The following is a 19183-nucleotide window of genomic DNA, read 5'->3' as shown; positions in this document are numbered from 1 at the left end:
CTGGGATTTTGGGGCATTTTAGAGGTATGCTGGGTTTTGTATTACAGATTTAGGGGTGTTAAAATTGTTAGGTTAGTTAAGATATTTGAACAATCAAGCCACATTGTAGTTATTTGAAAAGAAAAGTGAAATAGTTTGGACACAGAAACAATAACAAGATCCGCTTTATTTCTGTCCCCCATGAACCTTTGTATAAGCATGATTTCTGGTATTGACATGCTCACAGACATTTACATTTCAGCACCCTCAGGAATGAGGCACATCCAAATTGCTCCCCAAAAAGTAAAGTAAAACACTAAACCTGTTCCTGTTGTACTTTTTTGTTCTTGAAGGCATGCGGCCTTGTTTTCATTGTTTTTCTGGTTTCTGATTACATGTATCGCTGAGTGCTCAGTCACACTGTGATGTGTCCTTGTGTCACCCCACCTAACCAAACTCACACATCCCTATGTGGTTAAGGCGTGGCTCATACATGTTTGCAACTCAGTTTAAAGTGTCACTTTAATTTGCTTGTCACACATGGTATTGCTATAAAATATCTGGCAAGTGATGGAATGTATTTGTGCTCAAACATTTATTTAGCTCCAACTATTCCAAGTAATTCTATAAAGTAACATGTATCGTTCTTCTATACACTTTAGTTAACTTCATTTCTGAATTTCTACATTTGCATAGTTGCACGTAATTATAGACTACATTTCCTCACCACTTCAAACAGTCTCAAAACAAGTTTGACTCACTGTCAACAAATCATATTAAGGGAACAGGCGCATGGAATCATTTTCATTTGCTTGAGTGACTCTTGCCCCATTCACAACAGCAAACCCTTAGATACCTGTAGATATTGCGTTTTCGTTTTGTGTTAGCCGGCATCTGCCGCTGCCGTTGTCGTCGAGGCTGATAAGCAGTGGCTAAACAAACAGGGCAGGCAACATGAGCACACCAGATAAGGGAATCATACACACTCAGCACTGACCGTGCTTGACTACTTGTCCTCGCCTCTTTCTCATTCACCGTAATTAATGTGAGTGTGCTCTGCATTTTCCATTTGTGTGTGTATGCGTCTTGTCTGTCAGTCTTGTTTGTTTCCGTCGGTGTTACCCAACATTGCACTACAGGCTATTCTTTAGCAAAGGCCTTTTCTGCTGTTATCACACCACCATCACTCCTTCCCCTCTATCTGTGTCTGCCTCTATCTCGCTTCAACATAGCGTCTCTGTTTGTCACTTGAAACACACACTTAAACACGTACACACACACCCCTTCTTCTGACATCATCGCCATCAGCTGATTGTCATATTGTGTGTTTTGCTCAACTCTTGCACAGAGCTCTCTGTGTTGTCCGTGTTGCCTACTTGTGTTATCTGGCTGCTGTTTGCGCAGGTAGAGCTGTTTTTGTATTTACCAGGACCTCTCTTCATATTTAAGCTGAAGACTGGCCATAAAATAGCCCTTCATTCCATTTCTCACTCATGCAATTTTATATCAATACATGAAAGTCATATTATTGAAAAAAACAAGATAAGGTTCTATAGAAATGTATTTACTGTCAAATATTTGCTGTGCTTTTTTCACACTTTTAGTTTTGCAAGAAATTAGTGACAAGAAGAATTTATGAGCTGGATGAATGAGCATGAGGCTTTGATGGTAGTTTTAACTAGATTCATTTTGGTAGTTGAATAAGTACTTAGTATTGAATAATAAATCATTTGTTTTAATAATTTTGATTTCAATATCAAACAAAATAATTGGGATTTTTTTTCATATCTCCCAGGCTTATTCTGAATATGTGGATGTAGAAATGGAAAATATATTTTAAAAAAAACCTCTAAAGTGGAATTTGGGTGTAGTGGCAAGTGCATCTTGCAGCTGTTTGTAGTGCTTAAAGTTGAAGAGCATCACAGGTGCTTAAATAATGACGTAGGAGTGCTTCTGTTTACTTGTTTGCTTTCGTTGGCGCTTTGGAGCTCTCATGCCGCGCTGCCACCTTCCCCTGGCTCATTGCTGCAGTTGCTTCGGAGGCAAGGTTAGCGAGGCGACGATGACGATGGCGAGGAAGGTTGAGTCAAAACTGGACTCCCTGCCTCCTCTCAGCCAAATAGCTGGGCTGGTGCTGAAGCTGGCCCCCTCATTAGGGGAGCAGCGGGGGTTGAGTCTCCCCTTCAGCAAGAAGCTGCTGAGAGAGCGCAGCCACATAGATAGCAGCTTGACTCCTGGGGCATGGACCCTGTGAGCCAGAGAAGACAGAAGGCTTTAGTGTGTGTGTGTGTGAGTGTGTGTGTGTGCGCGCGCGCGTGTGTGTGTGCGCATGCGCGCGTGTGAATGTGTGCGTGCGTGCGTCTACTCTGCATATGTGTGCTTGCACCCTAAGCAGCGTTGTCAAGCGTGACCAGACTGTGCTGTTACGCGCCCACGCTGGTGTCTCCGAGAACACAGCCATATACTCCTCAGATGATATGCACGCAGACAAACGCACGCACACACACACATCACACACACGCACACACACAGCAACCTCCACCATGGCCAACATGTAATTAACAGACAGAGGAAATGGCGCTGTCGCAGACGTAGAGAGGAGGAGAGAAAATCATCCGAGCTCGTGCTTCCCCTCAAGTCACAGACTCTCTGTGGATGCACGTTTCTCCGAATAAAGGGAGAGGAGGGAGACGAGAGGGAAGCGCTGCCAGTTCGTCTTTTGAAATTTGTGTTTTAGTTGCAAGCTACTGCCACGCGGGTTGAGGTGATGCCTCTGGTTGTGTGTAGCGTGGCTAGAAGTAGTGCAAGAGAAGGAGGAGGTGCACACACACTTACTGTAAAGCTTTGTGTGTATTGCCTTTGCGCTGTGTGTGTATGTGGGTAGGTTTGTGTGTGCGCACGCTCGTAATAAAGACAGTGAGGTCAGAGGGAAATGTACTCTGTTCTTCGCTGTAGCTGCATAATGGAGGCCTGCTGTATAATGACAGCCCTCACGCAGGCAATGCTGGTCGGCTGCCTTCCGGATTCTTCACTCCTCCCTTTCTTTTTTTTTCTCACCCCGACCCTTTGTCTTCCTTCTCGCGCTTCAGCTCGGTAGCCACAAAGCTACTATTGCAGGATTTCCTTGATATAATTTCTTGGCCTGTACCACAAGGCAAATGAGGTGGCGTGCACACGCTCAGATATATGCTTGTAGGTGTGTGCATGTTTGCAAACCCACAAACAGGCGCATCCGTTCTTTCACGCTCAAGGGTAGATTGCCCTGACATATCTGGCTTTGAAGTCAAACAAACCTGGAACCAACCACTGGAGCAGGTTTATCCTGCTGTGCTGTGCTGGGCTGTGTTGGGCTGGGCTGGGCTGGGCTGGGCTGGACTGGGCTGTGAGTGAGTGAGTGAGTGAGTGAGTGAGTGAGTGAGTGAGTGAGTGAGTGAGTGAGTGAGTGAGTGAGTGAGTGAGTGAGTGAGTGAGTGAGTGAGTGAGTGAGTGAGTGAGCGAGCGAGTGAGCGAGCGAGCGAGCGAGCGAACGAACGAACGAACGAACATGCATCACCTACTTGTAACCTTTTAAGTGCTTTGTGCAATTCAGACGGCCATGGCCTTTATACATGGTACTGCTAGATTAGGTGAACCATATCACTTGTGTTTCTCCATGGCTTTTATAGTAAGAGGGCTTTGACATGCCCACCCCCATGGACAGCCTTGTCAGCACAGCTAACAAGACTGTCAGCCATAGCGGGTGACATGTTCTCATCACATTAACTCCAAAATCTCCCCCGTATGAGCAGCTGAGCTACTTAACACTGGCTAATTTCACCATGACAAGAAGTTGAACTGGCCCTCAAATGTCTTTCTTCCCGGTGACCCCTTTTTTTTGTATTAATATAATTGCTATCAGATTCTATCATATGATTTTTTTTCATCTCAAAATGAACACTGGCCTCACACGCATACATACACACACATGCACACACGCACAATAAACACATACACTAAATGCATTAAAAGTCAGTGTGTTATTAGCATTCTACTCATGTCGTTAAAGCTCATTTGCAAACTGTAAGTTGCTGATAGTCAAACCCCTCAAGCAGGTTTCTGGAAGAACCAGTACAGTGCACTTAGTGTATTTGTTCTGCTAGTACTGTACAGTGGGAAACGTCAACAAATAGTAGGATTGTTAAATCTCCCGGAGTTGGATTTGAATATGCATTTAGCTAACTTCCTCACCAAATGTAACATGTCAGTGAATTACAGCCACAGTTCTGTCACCAGCATGAGGAGTATGCTAAAATCAAAGTGTGACCAGCTTGTTAAAAAAAAAAAAAAGGCATCTTCTTTCTCTTGAATTGATGATCAATGCTTCTGGAGTTGTTATAGCCGATCGTCTCCAAGCCTGCTTTGTTCAACTTGACGGAGACGAGCTGGTAGGTGGATCAGTCCAATGGGCTGCTACTGCTAGTTTTAACAAGCTTAGGCAAATCCCTTCCTGGTTAAAGATTAACCGCTCGCCAAAGCTGCCACTGCATTATCTCTCCACTGGCCGGGGCACACGGGAGCCATGAGGATTTATTTTGTGTGTGTGGCTGAGGGAGATGGAATGAGAGAGAAGAGGGAAAAAGAGAGAGAGAAAAGAGAGAAAGAGGGAGAGAGAGAGATCCGAAATCAAACCACTGAAACTGTGAAACCTGTGTGTTTATTTGTTTATGTGGGGTTAGTGATCAGCTTTACTCTGTTGGGTGTTAAGTGTGTGTGTGTGTTTACTGTATGCCATTTAGCAGTCAATCTGTTCTGACTGTCTGTGTGTGTTTGTGTGTGTTTGTGGTTTGCTGCAGTCTACATTCCATTTTTCAGACCTTTTGTTGTATTTTCCCCAAGGGCGAAACAGCACCAGGAAGCTCAGTGCGTATAACAGATTCCTTTTAACAACTTGCCAGTGCAACTGTTGAACTTTCTTGCCTTTGCCAGAACATATTGTTTCTTCACCTCTCCTTATGGTTACAAGCGAGAGAGTACTATCAGTTAGATCAGTTGCTGCCCTTTTGTCTTGTCTTGCACATCTTTGGATTTAAAAGACTAGGCCTGGGACCTGTGCTGGTTTACCAGTTAACTGGGTGATGACGCCATCTACTGGATGGTTTGGTTCTAGAGCCGCCACTTGTCTTGTACAGTATTACTGACTTGGGAGTCTGGCTCACTGCTGTTAGTCATCATCGTCTGAGTACCCTAATCGCCTCCGGTGTAAATGTTTTTTTATTTTTCTCACGGACTGTTCTCTTGTTAAACAAAACTCTTGAAGCAGAGGAGACTCAGTCAAAGGGATTATTATCATTTTTGTCCATGGTGTCACACTGAAATGATTTTGCTTTCGTTATACAATTTTGGCCGCACCGGACTCAATCTGTCGTCGATCTCTGATGTCAGTTGCCTTGTGATAAGAACAAGCCGAGGTGTGTTATGATGGGGGGATAGAGCAAGAGCATGTCCTGAAGAACAGAACAGTGCTTTGTCAAAAGGTGGCCTTTGGCTCCGTGCTCGCGAGCGTGAAGCTGTGCCCTAAAGGTAATCCCTTTTCTCTGTCATCTCCCCGGTCTACCTGCTCCCTCGCTCTTCTGAGAAAAGAGGAGAAGTGGCAGCAGGAAGCCACTAAAATATGACCCATTTGCACCCCTGCAGTGAGAGCAGCACAGATAGGACAGAAGCCGCGCTTGTAGTTAGCCAATACACTCCACTAGTCTCACCCTGGTCTCACGTAAATACACCTTTGACAGTTTGGTGTGGGGAAGTTCCTCTATTTTGCCTGTTTTCCATTGTTGCAAATGTCAAAATAGCTATGACAGACAAAGTATGGCTATAAAGTAAATTGAGCTGAGCTCATTGTGGGCAATGTTCCTAACACCGTGGTTCCTCGGTGCTCGAGGGCGCGTCACAAGCTGCAGCTTGTCTTTCCTTCTCAAAGAGAAGGGGAATTTACCAAACCTTAGTGTTTCCAATTGCATCAATTTGTGCACACACACATTTATTGAGCTCAGCCACACACGCCAAAGGGGTCAGGCGTGGCGAACGGCTGAGCATCTTCCCTCTCTCCCCCTCCCCCAGCTCGCCTTGGCAAGCCATGCATGCCTGTGTCTGGTATCTACAAATGGTTAAGGAATTATAGGTTGAGAGGGGTGGAGGAGGGAGAGTGTGAAGGAGGGAGGTTTATGGGTGGGTGGTGTGGGGTGGCGGCAGGGGGGGATGGGGTCATGTGACATCGCAGCAGCTGCTAGGCTAAGAATTTCTGTTTTCTCACTCAGAGGGAGAGAGCGAGAACACGGAGGGGAGAGATAGGCAGCGCGTGTGGTGTGTTGCTTTGTTAGATAAGCTCCAAACGGTCTTTGTGAGAGGCAGCGCCAGAGACGGGAAAGCAGGCGGGGAGGGAGAGCAGGCGGACAGGCAGGCAGGCAGGCAGGCGAGAGGAGATAGATAGACGCGAGGGAGCAACAAAGGCGAGCAGGAAGATGGTGCGCGTCCTCTCCGTGGCCGCCGGTGCGCGCTGGTGCGGGCTGAATGTGAAGATGCAGACATGGGGGATCCAGGCGCTTCCACTCCTTTGTGCAGTAAGGAGCTACAACCACACAGTCTGTTTGGGGGGCGGGGGGGGAGACAGGAACCGGGGCCAGACCTCCGGATGTGTGGCTCTGTGTTTGTTTGTCAAGCTTTATGCTCGTCTGTCTCCTTTCACCATGTGGCTTGATGTGTGCCCCCTCCCCAGCCTTCTGTCTTGATCGCATCTATTTACGTGCTTTTACTAAATACTCAGTCAGCCTTCCGTTTACACTCTTTGCTGACTTCTCCCGCCTTTATGGAATTTCTCTGCCAGAAAGGGGCTTCACTAAGTAGTATTACCGGGCAGGGCAGTCTGTGTGATTGCTGCTTTGCCACTCTCCCAAAGGCGCAGTGTGTATTGTTCAGCCAGTAGTCATTGTTGACTCCATTATTAATTGTGTACTGGGTTCATATGGAGTGCACCGGGTAACTGGGGGGTTACAGCCAGGACTATCTGTGAGCTGTTGGGAATGTTAGTCTCTCTCGCTCGCTCTCCCTCATCTATGAATCCACTGCTGAGTGTGTGTATGTGCTAGACACATGCAGGGTGCCGTGCTGCTCGGCTCCGGAGGGGACACAATCTATTTATAGCCCGCTCAGCCTCCAGAGTAATACATCTGATATAAATACCCTTTGTGCAATTGAGTTATTGATATATATATTTTTTTTCCATGTCAGTGGGTCATTTTTTGGGCTAGCTTTATAAGTACACTAGTATGAACTGCCCTTAGTGTGTGTGCATGCGTGCGTGTGGGTGGGTGGGTGTGTGTGTGTGTTGTTGGAGCATGTAAGTCTATCACACGCCCTTCTGGCATTTAGGGATTCCACTGACTGAGAGGCTGTCAACGCGGTGTCACCTTTCAACACACACACACGCACACACACACACACACACACACACACACACACACACACACACATGAGCGCAGGAAGGAAAGGAACCGCCTCCCACTCGTTCTTCCCTTCCAACTATCCTACATGAGAAATCAGCATTTTCTGTTGTGCTATTGGAGGAAGTCTCATAAATGCGTGAACTGTGATAACATGGACAGTTAACACAGTCGCTTTGATTGTGTTGGCGCACACGCAGCTCTGACGTTGTGTATTGTCTCAACTTTGACCTCAAGCAGACAAACAGCCAGACTTTTAGTTCTTGGCTGTAGAAGGTCGACCTGCCCTCGTAACCTCCGACCTTTGACCTTAAGCTATACAATGAATGGCCCGCTGCCCCTCACACCACCAATTCCCCTCCGCTGCAGCTGTCGCAGAAACTCAGCTCCAGACTCAAGCGGCTTTTTGTGTTCTTTTTTTTTCCACATCCATTTTGTCTTGCTCATTTGTAAAGTCGTCGTTCAACTGTATATCTAATTTTTGCTAATGTGAGAACCTGTGAATGGTTAAATTTCACTCCTCGTGTTCTCGGCAAGTTTTTCATGAATTCTTCTTTGGATATTAAAATCCCTTCTGTTTGTTTGCAGGCATGAGCCATGAGCCAAAGTCACCATCCCTAGGAATGATCTCCACGGCAACCCGTACAACGGCGACGGTCAGCCCTCTCACCCCGTCACCTCTTAACGGCTCCATCGTAGCCAATGGAAGCCCAGCTGCCCAGTCGGCTCACTCTGGATTCGCTGCAGCCCTCCGAAAACTGGCAAAACAGGCAGAAGAACCACGAGGTAAAGTCGCCACGCCATCAAATCAGAGCATCCATCACGACAGTTTTGTTGTTGCCGTATTTTGTTTGAGATCCTTTACATGGGCTGTTTGTGCAGCTGAGTGCAATATTATTATTTGCAGGCAAGGGATTGGCTTGATTGATGACCCTTAAAAACCTGCGATGAAAAGGAAACACTGTCGCTCATCCACTTAACACACTCCCTGTGTGTCCAAATATGTTTCTGTTAACAAGCTAATTCCTTTATTTTTGCTGTAGACCAAAATCTTTTCGGTTTGCCACCAAAATACAAGAAAAGATAACAGATATTCACATCTCAATTAGGCACAACATTTGTGAAATTTGATTAATCGTCACAAAACACCAAATTCTCAAAGAAGAAATATTGGAAATAATGTACTTAAAATAGATTTAAAAAAAAAAAGACTTAATATTTAATTGCAGCAAATCTATCTATGTAGTGAAACTATGCCATGAGAGATTACAATTATGCTACAATAAATTGTGAAATTATTATTTTGTCCCAAACTTATTACTAACCACAGCCCATTCAGACTTACTTTGCAGTGTGACCACTTGGTGACGTTCTTGCTTCCTATCTGGCGTTTATAGAGGGCTGTATATGTTTGTGTGCGCTCATATCTACCTTTTGTAGAGATGCAGCTCACACTGTTGTTCACCCTTGCGCTGGCTCTTAAATCAGCATCCTGGCTATCCCCAGACACGTTGCTCCCCTGCAAATGATTTATTAAGTGCAGATAGCGCGAGAACGCGTCTCTCATCACCTCCCTCGTGATCTTTCTCCCCTTCATCTCGCTTCACGCCCTCAGCCCTGTATGCACGCTCTATTACTTTCTACTACTGTCTCCCTCCTTAAGAAAAATTCCCCTGCAGAAGCCATTCTTGCTGCCTTTTTTTTTTTTTGGTCTGCAGCACACCTTCTGATATGATTTTTCTTCTTATCGCTCTGTTTTGCTTTTTAATATCTTCCCCATCCTGCTGCAAAATTGGAATATGTGAATGCCAAGTCAAAGAGGTTCTGTTCTTTGTCTTTGTTGTACAAAAGGCCACCAGATAATTGCTGATAAATCCCAAGCACCTTTTTTTATTAAACGCCAGTTTGCTATTTTCGGGGCCTTGCTGACTGTGCTGTCTGGCTGGTCTAGGATGTGATGAGCATGTGCGTCAGCCGTTGGGGCATCTGGGGCAACTCCCCTTAGCTATGACCTCTGGGGTGGGTAGAGGCACGACACCCATAGAACTGCAGCCACGTCAAGCCTGTATTTATAGGCAACACCGCCACCACTCATGCAATAGTTGTCTTTGCCATCTGACTCAATCTCTCACGTCATGGTTAGATGAGTTGCGCAGCGTATTGTATATGGGATAGCATGACTCATCGTCCCATGGCCTGGAGGACTTTGCTTGGCGCAATCATCACTGGCAGCTACTCGTTTAAGTATTCGAGCTCTATCGCTGTTCATATGCACAAGTGCAAACACAAATTTTCACTTGTCTGTTGCAAGTATAATGAATAGTTGGGTGTTCCGAGTGCTGTGCTGAAGAGGGGAGGTGATGGATAATGAGCTTCAGAGTGGCACAAAACACACGCGCGCACACACGCACACACACACAAAGCGGTGATAACGTGCTGCCTCAAAAAGCCCAGCCCGCTGATACGTGATTAATTAGGCAGATCTGGGTTTAATCCTCACAGTTGTTTCCTCTCGCACGCTTGTAGACACATCATCAGAATTTCATCACTGGCTTCCTACCAACTGTTGTACCCTGCTTGGAAATAAAGTGACTACAGAGAGAGCGAGAGAACAAAGGTGGATAAGATAGTGAAGTACATTGGCAAGACAAGAAAGATTTGAAAGTAATTAGCAGATTTGTGAAAACCTGAGCTCTTAGTCAGATTGTGTGCAAAATGCGTGCATGTTTGCGCGCTCGCGTCCGAAGGCCCTCCTTGTTTCTCGGAGCATGCTGGGACAGTGAGGCAGTGTGTCTGTGACCTCTCCATCTGGAACCTGCCTGAAGCTTGTGCTGCCTGGCTGTGCTGTGCATGTATCTTCAAGGCAAAAGCCTCCAGGCTGTGACTGGCGCCGACACACTCACAAACAAGCTTCGTTTGACACTGCACCACCACCCAGCCTCCTCCATATAAGATAATCGGATTCCTTGCGCAACCCTCATCAGTTGCTGCATTTAAGCGCTCGTGTACAGTGTGTCGAGTCAGCAGAAGTCAGAATGCCCCATTTTCCTCTGTATTTTCATTTGTCATCTTTTCCCTCCTTGGCACAGCATCCCCGACCGAATCTTTTTTTTATTTTTTTATTAGATGAGATCAATGGATGAAGGAACAGACTTCAGCCTATGACATCAGCTTGGTCTGTTGTTTGTCGTAAATATGTGTGCGCATGTGTGGCTTTGCTTGAGCGGTCAAGTGAGGGAGCAGCCCGGCAGAGTGGAGGCTTATAATAGAGGACACGATCTAGAAAGAAGCCCCACATAAATCAAACAGCCTCAGCCTCCATGCTCTGCCTCACTCCCTCTCTTTTTAAAATTGATTTTTTTATATTGATTTTATAGATCCAAAGTACTTAGGAGGGTGTGTTTTCCAAAATAGATAAACGTTTTCATGTTTAATGCCGTATGAAACTCAATCAAGTACCTATTGCTTGCACTCCTTTTTTGAAGGGGAAGTCTACTCCAAAAATTATTTACAATAATATGCTATATGCACCTCTACTAGCCTAAACATGGCATTCTGATTAATATTTTGCTTTTGCTATATGAATTAAACAGCAAAATCCAGCCTAAACATGGCGTTCTGATTAATATTTCGCTTTTGATGTATGGATTAAGCAGCAAAATCCACCTGCATGTAGTTTGGTCATTGCCTTGCCATGTTATTGTACAGCTAGCCACATTCACTGTTAGTGTAGATGAAAGAGGAGATATATATTTTAGCCATGACACCTATTGGGTTTTATATTTCAAACAGTGGTCTAGTTGTTGTTTTTGAAATAGAACAGAGGTGTGAGGTGTTGAGAAAAGGTTGTTGGATATCTTGTCGGTTGTTAAAAGAATTGCACTGAGATAGTTTAGTTGTTTCCCCGCTCACCTGTTGTGCTCCTCTTCCTGTTCACTTAATTATTTAGGCTACTCTGCATCTTTTCAGCTTTTAACACAGTAAAGGAGGAGGAAACAGAGGAGATGAGAGGAGGGCTCGAGGGGGAGGCGGTTGGGGGAAATAAATGGAGTGGAGGTCTGTTGCTTAGCAGTACAGTATCACTGTGATCACCGCTCCCCTCCACTCATATCTGCCTCGTCCCTCCTCCCAGCTTCGTGTTCCCCCATCTTTGTTGAACATTGTGTGTATGTGTGTGTACGTGTGTGTGTGTGTGTGTGGTCAGCGAATAGGCGGCGACACAAGAGCTGTATTAAGTGTACCTCCGTTCCCCAGGCTGAGTGGGCAGCTATTGATTGGCCAAGTCTTGCAGGGGAAAGTAATGGCTCTCTGAGGTGAGAGGGGAGGATTAGGCTACTAATTGCCTTTGTGTAGACAAGATATGCCCCCCCCCCCCACACACACACACACACACACGCACGTAGTACGCAGTTTTCTTTTCTGCTCCACCTCTTGCCTCACCTCACACCTCCTTTGCACTCCCTCTCTATTTTCTAACCCCCAGTCACCACCTATCTCATTTTTCATTTTTATGTCTCGCCTCACGGTGCTTGCCAGCTACCCACCCCGGCCGGCCCCACCGTGCTTTCTAGCATAGATTTTTAGTTTTCTGGACCGTAGTCTTACTGCCATTATTGATTTCTTCCATTATTCAGTGGTATTAGTCAGAAGGATTAAAATCAAGCAATGATTTGACCACACCCACAATGAGAGGATGTTGTCTGTTCAGTTACCACGGTAACCGTCGCTAGGAAGAAACGGTAATGTGAATGAGACCTGTGGTTTTTGTTCTGATGGTGGGAAAGGTGGGGAGGAAGTAGACCTGAAACTGAAAAAGAGTCGGCGGTTTCAACAGCTTTCGTATGTGCGGCTGCGTGCGAGATTGTAGACGGTCTAACTACCTGCTTGCAGAATGCAGATGCTCTTTTGTCTCCCGCTCGTGCTTCCACACGCGTGTGTCCCATTGAAATGGTTGTGACCCAGTTTGACTGTGTAATGCTGCGTTTTGGATGAGCCGAGGAGACCCGCTGGACAAGATTATGCAAGAAAGAGTAAGGCTTATTGGGCACCCTGGTGAGGAATCATAGTTATCGGCATACAGACAGATACAGTCAATACGTGTGGTCTCGAAACGGAAACTGCTGTCAAGTGTGAATGCGAGCATACGATTTGGGTGCATTGGGACTACAAAGAGAGAGAGTGAGGAGTGAGCAAAGCGAGGCATGCGACCAGACTGTGACCCTCCGCTCCAGGCAGTCCCTGGAGGGTTTTGTTAATGTGACACAAGCCTCGGCACAGCAGAGAAGCTCATTGGGCCAGCTTCTTGCCACCTGTTCTATGTGTGTGCGTATATGCAGCGGAATTACAAATCTAGCGGTATGTGGAACTGTGTACGTTCGCTATGAGTGCTTCATTCTCAAGCAACCTTTCCGGTGTGTTGAGATTGTGGCTCTCGCAACGCTGTGCATCCTAATTACTGTCACTTTATAATTGTGGCCTAGGGCCATACATCTGGCCTTTTATCTGTTGCTGTTGTATTACTACAATCGGCGTTTTGTATTTAGTGTGCAATGGCCGTTTGAACAAATTGTCTGAATCTGGAAAAGGAGTGCTGAATTTTGTTTTATTTTTTTCCTAAAAGACAGTTCTGAGAGAGTCTTGTTTTTTCTCACAGAGATATATTGACCTACAGCTTTGCTCCAAGAAATTTAATTCACTTGAAAAGTAGAGACATCAAAAAAATAATAAACTGCAGCCCACGCTAAAGTACTTCACAGAACCACTACAGACCTTCTATTTCCCGTTTATTTGATTTTTGATGTTATTTATTTATTTATTGATGCAGGTCCAATCAGCAAATGAGTTGGGCCAGAATTAATTGCACCCTCTGCTGGTTGGATAATCCATGATTAATGGCTTCTCTGCTTAACTACACGCATCCTACGCGTGCTGCTAAGAACTGTTGATGAATCAAATGGGCTCTGGAATCTTTGACGATCAAAATGTCATTGTGTCCTTTGTATGTATACGTGCTTTTACATATGACATTACTAATCAATTCTCCTTGTGTGGAACAGTATAAAAGCATCCTTAACACATTAATTTGTCTTCCCTATCATTCCTTAGCTGCCTCCTCCATCAGCAGTGAATCCTCCCCAGTGTCGTCGCCAGCCACCAACCACAGCTCTCCAGTCAGTACGCCCAAGAGGGGCCCTCTCGGTCCAGGGCCTGTCCTGGTTCCGCCGACAGGCCACAGCGTGCCAAACACTCCACCCGTCGTCACCATTGCTCCAACCAAGACTAGCAACGGACTCTGGAGGAGCGAGGGACGCCAGGTAAACAAAAAGATCAAATAAAGAGCTTTTTGCGAAAGCTGTTCTATTTTTAGCCCTTCTATTTGCTTGTGTGTCATCTAAGCGGCGATGGAGTGTTTATTCTTCAGCTTGCCAGTTAGCGTGCGCGTCGTCAGGCTTACGAGGGATTAATGGATTTCTTTTCTTTCCGCTGACCTGTTACCCAAGATATTTGTGCTTTTGACATACCTAATGGAGCAAGGAATATTTGCTCGAGTTCACTATCATGGCATTACTTTGCCACCTTTCGCGCCCACTTTGAGCCAGTGACTGAAACACTGCGAGCTGCCCTCTGGTCATCAAGGTGACATCCTCCCCACTTAACCCTCTTGGCCTTGGCGGAGCTCCTGTGAAGTCCACAGCCCTAAGGCTCCTCATCCTCCTCCAAGTACACTCTTAGTCCCACCTTCCTCACCCACGTAGTCAAGCGCATCCTCTACCTCGTGAGTCCTGATGCAAGGTTGCTGTTATGTAGTGGGGCATTAGAAAGAGGCAGAGAGGGAGCGCTGCTTGCTTTGATAAGGAGTGGATTATGGATTATGGCCTTGCTTTAAGCCTTCTTATCGCAGATCAGGGCTAATGGTGGAGGCCAAGCACACAGTTATGGACAGCACTTGCCCGGCACCATGCACAAACTGGCCTGGACACTTTGTTTGATGGATTCGAAGGGCTAAGGAGAGAGGAAGGGGATCGGGGGCATAGCAAACAGCCATTGAGAAGGTCATGCATTTTGAAATATGCAAGTGCATTTAGGCCATTGTCCTCTCGCCTGTGGACACGCCGCTTAGATCCCTCTCTCAGCTTAGCGATGGCTTTTTTACAAAATAATGCTTGCAGGGTTCAAAGGTTAAACACAGATTGAAAGGGAGGGAGTGTCTTCTGGCGTTGGAGTGTGTCACCATTTCAAGACGGTGAAAGCGAAAGCACCCTTTCGTCATGAAAATAGTCTTGTTTGTTAGCGTACATGTTTATGCGCCTGTGCATGAAAGAGGTCAAGCGAGAATGGAAAAGGTCATGTCACCAGGTTTGTGGGGCCTCTGGCAGCTTTGTGGAGCAGAAGGATGACGATGCCGAGGCAATTGATGTGGACAAGGGAGCTGGGGTGGGCGAGTGTGTACGTGTATTCGAAAAGATAGAGTACGAGCACTATCTGGCTGTGATGCCGCCACTTAAGAGCGCTCAAAGACTCTTGTGGTCATACAGAGCCGCAAGGCCAGAGAGGTCACACAATTCAAAGAAAACGCTTTGCATGAAGGCCGTGGTGTTATCTCGAAATCCCTTTACAGTCTCTAATAAAAGCTTGTTTGTTGCTGTGTTAACATACAATACGAGTGCTGCTTTCTATTTAGCGTCCCTTAGATGAGGCAGTCTTTCATGGGGGGGGTAATTGCCAAAGCAGTGATGGAAGGAGCGTTTGGTGCGTTGGCATTTTGCTTTAATGACTGCAGGATTCTGCTCCCGCTGCGGCCAGTAATTGCTTTTTAATTGGCAATTTCGAGTCAGGGCTTCATCTGAGAGGCAAAAACGAGCACGCTACAATGTGTTGGGTCTCGCAGACGCCGAAGGTTACGGGGCCTGACTCGCTCCGAGGAAGATGGCTGTAAATGGTGTCTTCAAGACTGCGCACTTTCACGAGTGCGTGCATGCGTGACAAGCCGCTCTTAAAGACAAGTCGGAGGTCAAAGTGTCATGTCTGCAAAGGTGTATGAGTGCCTGGGTGAATGAAGGTGTCTCTCTAATAGGGAATACTTTTTTTCTCTCTAGTACAGCCGCTTGTAACTTTGTATAGAAGTAATTGTCCTTTTGCAAACATACAATAATTTTCATAGGGCTGGTTAGCTCATTTCCATTTATACTTCTATGTTCATACTTTTGTTGTTTCGATGAAACGTGATAAGAATGTGCAGTGACAGTGCTAAGGCAATCGCAAAATTGCAGCAGCACGGGCGAGCTTTGTTGCATCCTCTTACAAGGGGATTTCTGTGAAATTGGGTGGAAAGGAACAGTTGATTCTGCTGGTCATCATAATCTGGGCATAGCACCAACCAACAGTTACTGAGTCGCACTCTCTGTAATATGCAGAATATTGGTTGATGCAGTTTTCTCTTTAAATTGACCAAGAATCCAGATTCATCATAGAATTTTGTCTCTGAATATATATATATATATATATATACATACACACACTCACGCACGCACACACACACACACACACACACACACACACACACACACACAAACTTGTGCAGTTGCATAACATTTGGAAAATTCCAGCTTTAATGGGTTCACGTGACTGATATATAACATATATGAACCTTTTTACTTGGCCTTTTTTGGGATGCAATATCCTTGTTGTTAAAAAGCATTTGAGAGAGTGAAGCAGCATTGTGTTTAGTGAAGGCCATCAAACAAGGAGCTTACCGTGGAAAAGTGGATTCAAGAGACAAAGAACAATATGGGGAGTGAACATTTGCGGATGGATGTTGCACATTTGTGTCAGCTTGGGTCACCGATTGCGGAAATACAACGCAGAGGGTAATGCCTCACTAAATGGGATTTGTTTTATCAGTTGCGGAGTGCTGTTGCAAGGTTTCTTTCTAATCCTGCCCAGACCAAAGGTTAATTTAGTGGGGGCAAGAAACTATCTTCTCTCCTGCCTTCATTACCGTCCACCCCGCCACCCCTCCCTTGCTTGTAGTTTCATTTTTTGGGGAGGGAGAGCTGTTCCTCCTCCACTCACTATTTCCCCCATAAACAGTTTCCTTGTACAATTTACAAAGGTTGCAAGAATCTCTGTTCTGCAATTGCATTTTTTGCCAAATAGAAACCAAAGCTTTCAGAAAGCGCACTCCCACTCCCACAGCGGGATGCCTTTGTAGCTCTGAAATGGTGCGCGTGCGTACGTGTGTGCGTACGTGCATGTGGGTGCCTACCAGCCTGTGTGTGTATGCGTGCGTGTGAGTGTGTGTTGTTGAATTGGATAAGTGAGTCCAAGCTTTCTGCCAAAGGCAGAGAGGGAGGTGACAGAGATGTAGGATTGACAAGAAACACAGGCAGCGGATGTTTCGCTTTGGATGTTGCCTTCTCTCTGGAGGTTTTTGTGCGGACGCCGCACACACATACTATTTAGGAATTTATTGTTCACGTGTTGGTGCTGTATATCACCACATTCTTATCGATCATAGTAATGACATTTTTTTTGCTTAGATGTTGTTGTTGTGACTTTCAGTTTGTCCCATTTGGGGTCGCCTTTGTTCTTCATGCTTTCATTCAACAGCGTATATCCTCAGAGAAATAGTGGAGGCTTATTTGCAAGGAAATACTGCATGTGGTTGAGGTGTAAGCAGAGACTGTGAGAGAGCCTGATGAATCCTAAACAGTCCCCTTTTCCCCTCACAGGATGGGCTCCATCAACACTGACAAGCGTGTCGGTCACATGTCTGCTCAAACAATGAATAAGACTCTCTGGTTGCATCTCTCCCCCAGGCTGATTCCGGGCCTCGTGGGGCCAGCAGGGAACGGCTGGGTGCGGAAGGGACCCTCCCCCAGGAAAAGGGCCCCTCAGTCCCCGCCCACCTGCTGGGAAACCCTTATGCCTTCGGTCTCCCCCCTGGCGCTGTGATGCAGGATTCACGTTTCCAGCCGCTCAAGTGCGTATCTCCCTGCATGGGATAATTGTGGTATTTTGGAATGTGATGCTCAACCGATATACTATTTGTATTTGTACAACCGACTTGAGAGAATTCCAATTTCCCCTGAAGTTCAACTCCCTCCTTTTGATTGTGTTAACAGCCTCCCCAGACAGTTGCCTAATGCCGTGCCGCCTGGTCCTGTACCCGAAGAGTACCTCCGTGGTTTCAGGCCCTATGCCACTACTGAGGATGCCCTCCGCATGCCCTCTTTGCCATTGGGTCTGGACCCCGCCACTGCAGCTGCCGCTGCTGCATACTACCATCCCAGCTACTTGCCCCACCCCTCCTTCACCCCGTACAGGTGGGTCTCGTCATACAAACGTTTTGGAGACTGGACACATATACGTATGCCTTTAGAATAAAATATGCAAGCTTATCTTTTTGACTAAAAATGTGTAAACATATTTTTAAAAAAAGACTAAAGGAAACTAAACCTTCAGAGCTTTGCCGTTTAACTTGTTTAGTCCTGACGTTTTCTCAGTCTGCTGTTTCAACATTAGTTGTTGTTCTCCACAGAGGGCGACAAATATGTGTGTATTGTTATATTTCCTGTTAACGTGTGTTGCTACACCATTTGTGTTCAAATGTACATTGCAAAACTCAGTTGGATAACTACTAAGTCAAGGCACCACTGTTCTAGTATTAGAATGAAGGTCAACAATTATTCTGAAGTACACTTATCGGCCCATTTATGAGGTTTCTATTCAGCTGTATTGAAAAAAAACATGTACAAATTTATCGGATACTCTCGATCTTAATTATTGTCGTTGTTGTTTACGTTTGTGTAGAACTCCACCGCATCAAACTGAGAGGTGTATCTAATGTTTTGCTCCTGTCATGTTGTTAAAGGTAGCCTAATCCTAACCCTCACCAAAACAAATAAACACTGGTGAATTATTACAATATCTTCCTTTTAAGAATCTAGATATCTTTAAAGTTCTCATGTAGTGTAGACCTTTCCAAGAGCACTTAGTGGTCACTCGAAAAATACCAGCAGCAGAATTTCTTTTCCCAAATGGGATCATTTTGATGCTACATTATGTATGACTGTGTGCTAGCAGTGTGTGTGCGTGTGTATGTTGAAGGGCCCTCCTTGCTTCAGGCCTTCGCATAAACTGCGTTCCCCCCTTCCTCCTGTCAGCCTTGCAACATCAGAGAAGTGCAGCAGCCATCACATACTGCACTGTAATGGGTTTAATGAGGGGTTGAGCTGTGGATGTCACCGATATACACAAGCGACACACAGTTGTAACATAACACAGACTCTGACAGCTGCTGTGCAGTGATTGAGGCTAGCTGACAGCACTGCTTTCTTGAGCGATGAAAGACACTCTGGTTCTTCTTTTGAGGAGACAGAAGGACAAAGGTTAATGACAGTGAGTGGTGTGCTCTTCCAAGGCGAGACTGACGCTATTTTTTTTTTTGTCCTGCAATGCTCATCTCCCAGGATGGATGACCCATTCTGCCTCGCCGCTTTGAGGTCACCTTTTTATCCGCTACCAGCAGGGGGCGCTTTACCTCCCATCCATCCATCTGCAGTCCATATGCACTTATCAGGGGTCCGCTACCCTGGAGACTTCACACACCCGTCACTCTCAGCACTGCAGTCTGAAAGGTAAAATTCAATTGACTTAGGCATTTTTTTTTTTCTTTCCTTCAAAGCATCTTATTTATTTTACATATGGGTGCATGTCTACTTTTCTCT

General features: G+C 45.8%; 1 protein-coding gene across 1 annotated transcript in view; it reads left to right on the top strand.

Annotated features, from left to right (window-relative positions):
- gse1b (Gse1 coiled-coil protein b) overlaps positions 1–19183 on the top strand; it is a 121407-nt gene that overhangs the window by 93780 nt on the left and 8444 nt on the right. The window contains exons 3-7 of the mRNA XM_049718666.1: positions 8043–8240; positions 13560–13768; positions 17273–17436; positions 17579–17779; positions 18926–19093. Of these exons, the coding sequence (XP_049574623.1) occupies positions 8043–8240; positions 13560–13768; positions 17273–17436; positions 17579–17779; positions 18926–19093 (940 nt within the window). The remainder of the gene's footprint in view (positions 1–8042; positions 8241–13559; positions 13769–17272; positions 17437–17578; positions 17780–18925; positions 19094–19183) is intronic.

The sequence above is a fragment of the Syngnathus scovelli genome, chromosome 4, assembly GCF_024217435.2.
Source record: "Syngnathus scovelli strain Florida chromosome 4, RoL_Ssco_1.2, whole genome shotgun sequence".
NCBI classification, from domain to species: Eukaryota; Metazoa; Chordata; class Actinopteri; order Syngnathiformes; family Syngnathidae; genus Syngnathus; species Syngnathus scovelli.
The sequence above is the reverse complement of the archived record's forward strand: the minus strand, read 5'-3'. Positions and strand labels throughout refer to the sequence as shown.